The 11,394-nt window shown below is 35.2% G+C and overlaps 1 protein-coding gene and 1 long non-coding RNA gene across 2 annotated transcripts; both read left to right on the forward strand.

Annotated features, from left to right (window-relative positions):
- The first annotated feature begins 4,386 nt into the window (after positions 1–4,386).
- LOC137072131 (uncharacterized) lies at positions 4,387–10,819 on the forward strand. Its single transcript, XM_067440347.1, has 5 exons — positions 4,387–4,474; positions 4,572–4,661; positions 4,746–4,844; positions 4,919–5,008; positions 10,316–10,819. The coding sequence occupies exons 1-5, from the start codon at positions 4,399–4,401 to the stop codon at positions 10,381–10,383; spliced, it is 423 nt and encodes a 140-aa protein (XP_067296448.1). The 5' UTR covers positions 4,387–4,398; the 3' UTR covers positions 10,384–10,819.
- Positions 6,309–7,816, forward strand: LOC137072130 (uncharacterized). Its single transcript, XR_010904628.1, has 3 exons — positions 6,309–6,433; positions 7,038–7,075; positions 7,747–7,816. It is a non-coding gene; the product is annotated as an uncharacterized lncRNA (long non-coding RNA).
- Positions 10,820–11,394: the final 575 nt, after the last annotated feature.

Genomic DNA, 11,394 nt, shown 5'->3' on the forward strand with positions numbered 1-11,394 from the left:
AGTGACAGAACTGTACCTTTTTTTCTGAGAGTGAGGGAGTGATGGGAACTTTGGGCACGTATCTGGGCTCAGGATTACATGAGAGTTGGCCGGACCTAATTCCAGGCACATTTCGTTGACTGATGGTCAGTAAAGTCAGATCAGTAATATTGTTAAAACTGAAGTGTCCCCAATTAAGCAAGCCAGAGGCAACAGTGGTGAGGAACCAAAACTCCATCTCTGGAGGAAAAAAAAAACACTTGTGAGAAACTTGTGTTTCTGACCATGTCCATCCCATTATGAGCACAGTTTACTCATCTTCTGATGGCTACTTCCAGCAGGATAACACACCATGAAGCTCAAATCATCTCAAACATGTCAGTGTGTTCACTAAACTCAAACGGCCTCCACAGTCTCCAGATCTCAGTCCAATAGAGCAGCTTTGAGATGTGGAGGAACAGAAACTGAGTGATGCTGTCATGACAATATGGACCAGAATCTCTGAGGAATGTTTCCAGCACCTTATTGAATCTATGCCATGAAAAATAATAGCATTAATAATAATAATAATAATTCATTACATTTATATAGCGCTTTTCTAGACACCCAAAGCGCTTTATATAGAAGGGGGAATCTCCTCAGCCACCACCAATGTGCAGCACCACCTGGATGATGCGACGGCAGCCATTTTGCGCCAGAACGCCCACCACACACCAGCTGATTGGTGGAGAGGATACAGAGTGATGAAGCCAATCATTATATGGGGATTATTAGGAGGCCATGATGGACAGGGGCCAATGGGCAAATTTGGCCAGGATACAAGGATCACACCCCTACTCTTTATCGAAGGACATCCTGGGACTTTTAACGACCACAGAGAGTCAGGACCTCGGTTTAACGTCTCATTGCATATATAAATGCAGTCCAGTCCAGTCCAGTCATTGAAAGAGCGGTGCTCTTTGTCAGTATAGTGACCCCATCACTATACTGGGGCGTTAGGACCACACACACCACAGGGTGAGCGCCCCCTGCTGGCCTCACTAACACCTCTACCAGCAGCTCCTGGTTTTCCCAGTTGGTCTCCCATCCAGGTACTGACCAGGCTCAGCCCTGCTTAGCTTCAGTGGGAAACCAGTCTTGGGCAACAGGGTGATATGGCTGATGGCATAAAGGCAGTTCTGAAGGAAAAAGGGTCCAACCCACTACTAGCATGGTGTAATACAGTGACCAGTGAGTTTATATAGTGTGCCAGTGAGAATTATTAACAGGAAATCTAATTTACATGAGGACAATAACCAAATTGTAATTTATCTACACAAAACCCAAAAATCTCACTAAACTGCTTAAATCTGCTGAATTTACTGAACAAAAAGTGTTTGCGTGTTGAAATTGCATTGAGCCTGACGGACGTGTAACATTTTTGTAACCCTATTTTACAACGGGAAAACAAAAAGCTGAGGCAGCACTAAACCTCTTACATTTGCAATGTACTAAATTTTTTCTTGCATATCAAACAATAATATATATTCTCTTAACATCAGTATTTCAACATCATATGTAATGTTTTTGGATTATTCTTAATGATCAGGGCTTTTTTCACTTGAAATCGTTAAACCTGCGGTCATTCTACATTTCCATAAGTGTTTATTTCACACCAACACATATTGAATTGTTCTTAGGCATTCTAAGTATCTATATATGGCTTACTAAGTCTTAATTTACATAAAAAGCTTCAATTATGATAATTAATTATGTTTTATGTTTAATTTCAACTTGTCAATTATGACCAAGTTAAAATGATGACTTAAGCAATAATTATTTACAAAAAAAGTTACCTGGTTGCCTTAAAATTTTGAGTTCATTGAAATTAAATTTTTGAGTTAATACAATGAAAAATTTTTGAGATTCGACAACCTTTATTAAAATATTATTAAAAGATTTTGTAAGCATATTGGGTAATTGTGTGTTTTATTTGTGATGACGCAGTGAAACATGCCAAATTGTGCTATTTTCATGATTTATCAATTTTTTATGTGGTTCAGATACAATAATATTTTGAGTTTCTATTTATTAAACAAATGTCCTTCATTGTATCAACTCAAATTTTTAATTTCAATAAACTCAAAATTTTAAGGCAACCAGGTTACTTACTTTTTTAAGTTAAACCAACACAAACCAACAATATTTTTTTACAGTGTAGAAACGTAGTATGTTATAATTATGACTTTTAATGCCATATTTAAACTTTACCAAAGCATCATTTGTTTCCTTATGTGGCGGAGATTAGCTTCAGTAGATAAAAGCACTAAAATATATATATTTTTAAATAAACTCCTTTAATCAGCACCAGAGGTTTTTTTTTTGATCATATGCTCATTCTGGGTAACTGAAGGGTGAAGGTTCAAACCACAGTGAACCTGAGAGAGAACAGATGATGCTGAAAACACTGAGCAAGCAGTTTGAATTAGTCGATCAGCTGATGCGTTTATCCAGAATAACTTACAGTACACTTATAAACAGGTCGATATTCTTTGGAAAGAGGAACTGAAAGTTGTATCATTCACTAATAGCCGGTTCTTTTGTCACTGCAGGGGCTGTTCTGAATGGGACTGTTAACAAGGGAAGTGTTTAGGATTCTCTCTATGAAGCAAGTTACTGCAAAAGATCATGATGGTGTATCAGAAAAACAATATTTCTCAAGAAACGGTGAAAATGGACACGGAATATGAACGGAAGACTTCATTTAGCAAAGGTTTATTATGATACTAAATTATATTTGATTAAGATTGATGTGTTTGTGAGAGAAAGCCTTTTAGTTAGTTGTACAACTGATGCCTGGTAACACTTTAATCACTTTGATTTATACAGTTAACATACTTTATACATTATACACTGCTTAACAAAGAAATGAACATTCAGATTTATTTTTTTATTCAATTTTGACGATTGCATGGTTATACTTCACTCTAATATTATCAATCTTGCTAACAGAGGTGGACAAAGTACACAACTTCATTACTTCACTTTAAGGCCGAATGCACGGATCAAAAACACTGATACACATCTGATATTCTCCCAACTGTGTACGTTCACTTAAAACATAATCAACTTTGTTTATGTGATTACTTGCCAAAATGAACATTTTGACATCCGTCTTCTTCCATTTTGCTATAAACTGATCAGTTTTCAAAAATGATTGGAAATCATTAAACTTCACTTGACCCTACAAGAGTGATTCCTGAAAGGAATTTTTTAGTAAAGACATTCATAAAGTCATTACTGCTGTGCTGTTTGGAAACATCTGGGGTTGAAGCTTTATTTCTCATTAATTTAGTCACTGTATCAACTAAATACCTAGGGTTGTGTTTGTTGTCTTCCCTAGAGGGTCAAAAAATAAGCAGATCTAGTAGTTGTAAGGCCTTTCTGTATGCAATAATGTTGTTTTTCCACGAAATGCGAAAAACCTCTGGTTTTGTTTTCTTCCAGCTGCGCTCCATTTTCCGTGTGTGCTCGTTGTACTATGGTATTGGACTATTTTCTTTAATCTTCAAGCACAGAGTGCGCTCTGTTTAAAGGCCCACTGAAGGTCATTGAAACGTGTAGCATTATTCAATGTGTTGATTTAATTTCCAGGGAAACAAGAAGACAAGATTGGAGACATCAAGCAGCTCCTCCCCCATTTTGAAACAGCCAAATAGTTTAGTTCATATCACAGTTTGCCTTTCAGCTTGATAAAGCCACAGTTTCCTCCTTATCCCGAACCGTTTTTTATCATAACGTCCTCCATATCGCTTTGAAATGCAGATTTAGGCAGAACTCAGATGGGTCCGATATGTTTTGTTTTGCGCGCTGACTCGCAATATTTAAGGGGTGGGATGCTTCAGACTTCAGAGAGCATTTGATTGGACAGAAGATGAAGATGAATCTGGGGTGATGTCATAAAAATCTGTGATCTATTTTAGCGGAAGTGAGAGAATGTAAGTTTTGAATGCTTATAGCTCCTAAATGCAAATGTTGTCATTGTTTTGGAACACACCAGCTTATTTATAACTTAAGCCTAACATATTCATATACTAAAAGCTAAAAAAAATTACATTTTGATTTCAGGGGGCCTTAGCACTGTGTCTAAAGTGCTAGAAAAGAGAGAGTCAATAGTTTCTTTTGAAAAATCAAGTTCTTCTAAACTATCTGGGATGCTGAGGAGATGAAACTGATCAGGAAGATTATTTAAAAAGTAGTCTTTAGTGGTAGAAGTGATAGTTCTACTATATTTCTAACAGGGAGTCAGATTTGCAGCAAAGTTATTTTCTAACTTGATTATGTATTTTTATATTTTCTCATCCACAAAGCCATTATTTCTATCCTCAGTGATCATCCTGATTATTTTTGTCTTGTGTTAAAGAGTCTCTGTCGAGCTCAATGAGTGTCCTGAAGAGTTCAGTGTCAGATCTCACTTCATCTGTCGCATCTCTTTCTTCTCAAATACAAGTCATCAGTAAGTAGACCAAACATTACAAACACAAAACAGCACTCGGTTCAAGAGTCCAGTAACGCACACACTCTACCCACACATCTACACTTCTTTTCCACAGAGCAGGATGAGTCGCTCACAGAAGTGAAGAGTTCGATGAACAACTTGAGTTCTGCTGTATCAGCGCTGACAGCACAACTGAATGATGCAGGTGTCGAAATCTTTTAATTATTTCACATTATTATCGTCTTCTGTGGATTGAAGAAGTTTTAAAATGGCAACCCTTTTCTTCCAGTTAAGAAGCAGGACCAAAAACAGACTGAATCAGAACGATCGCTGGACAGTTTGAAGTCATCCATACAGACTGATCAACAGAACAAACAGCGTAACATTGGTGAGTCAGAAAATGCACACAGTGATCTTGCTGATCCAGTTTCATTTATTAATGGCTTTTCTCTCCTGTTAAAGAGTCTCTGTCGAGCTCACTGAGTGTCCTGAAGAGTTCAGTGTCAGATCTCACTTCATCTGTCGCATCTCTTTCCTCTCAACTATCCGTCAGTGAGTAGACCCTATGTAACCCAGGTTACCAAAAATACATGACAAAATTTAATAAATGAGTCAGGACATTTTTTTCTTTTAAAATAAGAATTTATTTTCATGAGTATTAGGACATCCAATCGAATTATTTCGTGTTTGTAAGAACCGACCAATGAGGATCGAGGATATTCTCTAGCGCATTTTTTGTTTTCTGGATTTCGCACGCGGTTGGAGCTCGTGCTCTCTCTCTCTCATCGGCTGATCAGAAGTGCAGACGTGAATCGAGTCTCTCCAAAGAGAAGTAACGCATTTGAAAAAATCAAAGACAAATATGTGATTTTAATTGAAGTTATACATGTCCACCCAGCAAACACAAAACGTTTTTACAACGTTCCACAACGTTGTATTCTGGTTGCAATTAGGTAATGTTGTAGTACAACGTTTTAAAGACGTTTTAAAAACGTTTTTTAAAATAGAAAAATAATGTAACCAAAATAAAACGTTTTAAAAACGTTGTGAAAATACCAACCTGGGACGTTTTCTTTAAGTAGTCAAAAAAACGTAAATATCACGTTTGTTTACTACGAAAACAAAACTAGACCAAACTACAACTTTTGGGAGACGTTTTATTCAGGTGTTAAAATAACGTTATCTGCACGTTGGAAAAAAAACGTTTTAAAAACGTTGTGAAAATACCAACCTGGGACGTTTTCTTTAAGTAGTCAAAAAAACGTAAATATCACGTTTGTCTACTACGAAAACTAAACTAGACCAAACTACAACCTTTGGTAGACGTTTTATCCAGGTGTTAAAATAACGTGATCTGAACGTTGGAATAAAACGTTTTAAAAACGTCATGGTAGTACCAAAATACAACCATATGCCAAACCTCCAACGGTAGGCTACGTTCTGTTTGTGAAAAATATACACAGAATATAAACAGAACGTGACAGTAACATTTTAACATCAACGATTCAGTGACTGATGGAGTAACAGATGAGGCTGATGCAGAGCTGAGCATTCTATATCAATGTTGTGAATATACTTTAAGGTGCTCATTTAACTGATAGAATAGCTATATTAGAGTATTATATTATATTATATTATATTATATTATATTATATTATATTATATTATATTATATTATATTATACAAGCTTTCATTCTCATTCCATTTAAAGTTTTACGTAGGCATAGGCTGCAGTTTCCACTTAAACGGTGGCCTACTTAACTATCGGGATATTATACTTCAGTGTAAAAAATATGTATTCATGTAAACGCAACACTGCACAAATTACACATGACGTGTTTAACGTGCGTGCGTGTTGAACATTCGAGTCGCTTTTAAACAAACTGGAGCGGATGGAATTACCATGGAAACGGGGCAGCTCGTCTGACAACAAGCAGCAAAGCTCCGTCTGTCACTGTTGTTTTCACTAATTTCAGGTAAGTTTAGTCCCTAATATTACACATATAATACATACAACTGTTCTTGACACTTTCTAACACGCTTCTGTTGAATATTTACTGTAAAGAAATGGTTTAGTGTCTTCGGAAAAAGTCCGTTAGCGTCTTAACCGTTAGGCTAATTGAGAGGTAACGTTAGGCTAACTATAGCCCTGAGCTCTTATTTATGAAAGTTGGGCTTTTAATTCCATATTATGTGTAGATAAGAGGTTTTGTTAATGTTTTGCTGGCTATTTGTCAATGGTTGAATGAAAGGAACGTTAATTTAAGTATTTAACCAAACAGTTTGCACTTTACGTGACTCGGTGACGTCACTCACATGCGCTATTTCAAACATGTTTGATCTTTCATAGTAAACAAGTATTGACCACGTATATAACCATGCATCTGTAAAACCTAAACGTAAATTCTGGTATCTTACGATATTATATATTGTATATATCCTGTATATTAATCTTTTTTTTTTTTTTTGCTGCATTTTCACCTATGCACTAGTTTATTTATTTCTAATAAACCTACCTGAGTGACATTGTATAGTTTACCACTTATTGTTGGCTCTGTGACAAATTGTTTATGTTCCTAGATTGTGATGGCTGTCCAGCACTATGAACCATCTGACTTGTAAGTAAAACATACATACATACATACATGCATACATACATACATACAACCATACATACATTCCTGTGTGTATATGTTGATCATTCTAGCAAATTAAATGGTTAAATGTTCATTAATTAACTCTGAGATCAACTTTGCAGATGCAGTTCATGTGTGCGTATAGGGAGACAGTAGATACTGAAATCATCACGAGTGTCTGGCGTGCTTCGGTTTAAGTAGTAGTAGTTATTTACATACTATAGACATGGCAGAACAAAGACTTCAGATTTCAGTTCCAGTCTTTTTGAGCTTTAATATTCAGACACTAGTCTGTATCAATATCTGATTCATTGTAGAGCCCTTATTTTGATTTATACATAAAGAATATTTCCAAATTCTGTAACGTTCTGCTTAATACAGTAAATTCCATTTGTGACTGGATTCTGTGATTTCATCCATGTTTGGCTCTACGTGGTATTTGCAGTATTAAAGAGAGGTAGTTTTGAGAGTGAATTATTGTTGTGTTATAAATTTGTTACCATTAGTATAAGAAGGGTAAGACTAAAAGACTAAATTTCAGTCCGGCAGAATTTTCTGCACACTTCACCACCGAGGCCAGATGAGCATTGTGAATGTACGAACCTCACATTATATTTATAACAATCCTTGTTGATGTTTGAATTGTATTTCAGGGCAGTTTGTGAAGACGGATAAACAAGAGATGTTGTGAAAACCAGGACAGATGTCGGTTCCAGATCCACCTTCCAGACCAGACTTCTGTCTCATATGGATTGCTGTCTAATGGTGTATTATATGTTCTCTGCAGAATTAGGTGCATGCAGATATTACTCAGGAACACGACTAAACTTTGTTTGCTATAATACATCTATTTAGTGTACCAATGTGAAACAGACTAAAACACTTGACTGTTTCTCAAAATCAGGTATGCCAATATTATAAAATATTATTTATTGAACAATAATAGAGACAGAGTGTATTTAGGCCACGCCCACACCGGTAAAAAACACATAACTAAGTTTTTATAAGCTGTCGACCCCAAAAAACAAGCGTTTAAGGACAAAAGTGGATACAGGCAATAAGACGTGAAGCTTCAGCAAGAAGAATGGGTAAATTTTGGGATCCTGACACTCCATATGCCTACGTGTGTGTGTAGTAAACCTTTTGTTAAATATCCAAATGTCAGTTTTATATATTATATATTATATTTCCTGTCGCTGATTACTTTCCCCTCCAGTGTGTGTAGTTCTCAGTGTAATATAGCATGACGCGCTCTGTCTCAAGTGCCTGTATCCACTTTAGTCTTTAAACACTCGTTGTTTTTTTGGGGTCAACAGCTTATAAAAACTTCTGGGTTTTGTTCCTGGGGTTTTTAGCTTGTTTAATGTACACCAGGTACAATAGAAAAAATAGATTGCAGTAAAATAACATATGCAATAACATAATCTGTAATTAGTTAAAATGAGAATTTACATTTTATAGATTAATCTCTTTTGTTATAACATCTGTGCACTGAATTTTTATGGATTTTTCTCTACATTTTTTTGTTCATGTTCTTATTTAAATTCCCAGTCATTGCATAATTTGCATGTGCTGTACTTTATTTGTACCATTTTGTTTTATTGGCATACCGGTATTTTTATTTATCTGTTTAGAATTTTTTTCTTATTATTAATGAGAGCTTTAATTGTAGTCTTCTACAATTATCTCAAGGATTTCAATTTACATTATCTCTACTAAAAATGAAAAAGCTGTTATCATGTAACTTTTCTGTTGTTGTTCCAAACTTGTATGACTTTGTTAGACATTCGAGTTAATATTTCTTATTCACCATTCACTTTCTTTTGTTCAAAAAAGTGAATAGTGAATAAGGAACATTATGCTTAATATCTCCTGACTTAAGGTTAACATTAACACCTCCCTTTGTGTTTAACAAAGGAAAGTCATACAGATTTAGATTGGAATAATGCAAGGATGAGTAAATGACAGATTTTTCTTTTTTTGTGAACTTACCTCTATCATATTGCTTTTTATATTGTGTGAATAAATACAATGACTGACAAATGTTGTGTGTAGTATAAATTATTAGTACTACATATGTTTATGTAGTTTAATAAAATGGGAAACAAACAGAGGTAAGGCCTACAGGTAAGGTGAAATGTAAAAAGCGTTATTAATAAGCTGAATATTAAGATTGACAGAAATATTATAACGTGATTAGCCTTGACAAATTATACAGAGATCTAAAAAGACCACAATATATTTTTCTTACTGTAGTTATATTGTTTTTATATTAAAGATAACAGTAAAAACAAAAAAACATTTTGATCACAGCATGTGTGAAGTGAAGAACCAGTTTGAATGTGGTACGTTTCTACAACGTTGGAAGGAGATGGACGTGGTAGGTGACAAAAACGTTATAAACACATTTTTGCAATGTTGGAAGGAGAGGATATGGTAAGGTGATAAAAAAACGTTTTAAATATGTTTCTGCAACGTTGCAAGTAGACGCGGTAACGTGATAAAGACGTTTCTGCAACGTTACAAGGAGACGTGGCAACGTGATAAAGACCTTATAAGAACGTTTCTGCAACGTTGTGAAAAAACGTATTTATAACGTGAAAAAAACCCGACATCTGTCGTATTAAATACGTCGGATAAAAACGTTATCGCGACCTTTTCACAACATGAAAAAAACGTTTTTACAACGTTGCTGTGTTTGCTGGGCAGAGACTATTTAGACTGTGAAGAAGTGAAGTTATGTGAAAAAATAGAGATTTGAGATTTATAATACGTGACGCAGCTACTGAGAAGAAGCCTCGTAACGCATAGTGCGTTGGAAAAGACGTTTTTATGAGGGAACGGAGAGTTCATTTATTTCTGAGAGCTGGATGAGCAGAAAAAAAGTCAAGTTGTAGGAAATCCACAGACCTAAAAGGGATTGAGTGTTCAAGTTCATCGTGTTTTGGTGAGTTAAAATTCTCATGTCATGTATTAATCTGAGTAAAATATTCCTGGAATGTTCATACTAGTGAAATGTAAAGAAAATGTGAACGATGTATTGTAGTGTCCTTTCATTTTGATCCGTGTGATATAAGACCACATGTGGTGAACGAATGTTGTACGTTCATATGTAAATATGCGATCGCCATTTTGGTGCTGTGTTGGATCGTGGTAATGGATGTGAGATCTGTGTAATGGGAAAAAAAGTGCTAATGATGATTTTGTGACCTTGTATTCAAGGTCAGGTTTTTTCCCCCTATCTTTTTCTGTTTTTCTTGTCCATTCTTCTGAATTTGAGCGAATCTTAATCCCGTCGAGTGCACTGCTGAGTTGCTGACACATGATCGATGCTTAACGGAGTGGAGTTTCTGGATTCCTGGATTTCGTTCTAACTCCCGTGTTCACGGAGGGAGTGGGGACTGGCGAGCCACACGGACCTAACAGCGAGCGTGATTTTAGTGACACTGAACTTGTCATTGCCGATTTGAACGGTAGGATTGACCCAACAGCACTTGCATTTGATTCAAATAGCTCTTCCAGAAGGATTCAATCGCAGAGGATAGACTGAGAAAAGCACACATTCGTCGTTCATTTCACATTCACAAAGTTGTGACTCATTTGAGATACTGAGAAATTGAACAACATTTTGAAAACAGGTTTAAAATTTCAGTGACGGGAATTAAATGTGAATTTATTGTTTTTTTTCTTTTTGCTTGATCAATGTAATTTCTTTTATTTATTTTTCTTACTTTCTTTCATTTCTCTGGTGTTTTATTAATTTGAAGCCAGAAAGACACATTTCAAAAGGGATTTAAATTTCACATTTTATTTTTTTAATATTTCAATTTACATTTCCTAGGGTGAGGTCCTCGGTGGTTGGGTTGGATTGATTGATTGATTCAGAAAGAAAAAAAAACTGAAAGAGACTAGTGAAACCTAGAAGGGGAAAAATAATTTGAAGTTAATTTTATTCTAAATTAGTATTTATTTATTTTTATTTTTTTGGTGATTACACTTACCTTTTGTGTACTTTAAGCTCCATTAAGTCTTGAATTCTGTAAAGGAAATAAGAGAGAACAGAGTTTAGGATCACAGAATTCATTTGAGGTCTTAAAGAAATTGTTTTAATTTTATTTATTTGGGAAAATATACATTGTATTTTATTTCACTTACTTTTTGTTACACTTTTATTTTATTTTATTTTCATTGTCATACATTTCACTTGTCACATTTAAAAACCTGAAATTTGAAAAGCAATACAACAAGTTAAACCTTACCTGTTTGATGAGTGGTTCATTATTGTTGTGACATTCTTATTC

Source organism: Pseudorasbora parva, chromosome 3, assembly GCF_024679245.1.
Source record: "Pseudorasbora parva isolate DD20220531a chromosome 3, ASM2467924v1, whole genome shotgun sequence".
NCBI lineage: Eukaryota > Metazoa > Chordata > Actinopteri > Cypriniformes > Gobionidae > Pseudorasbora > Pseudorasbora parva.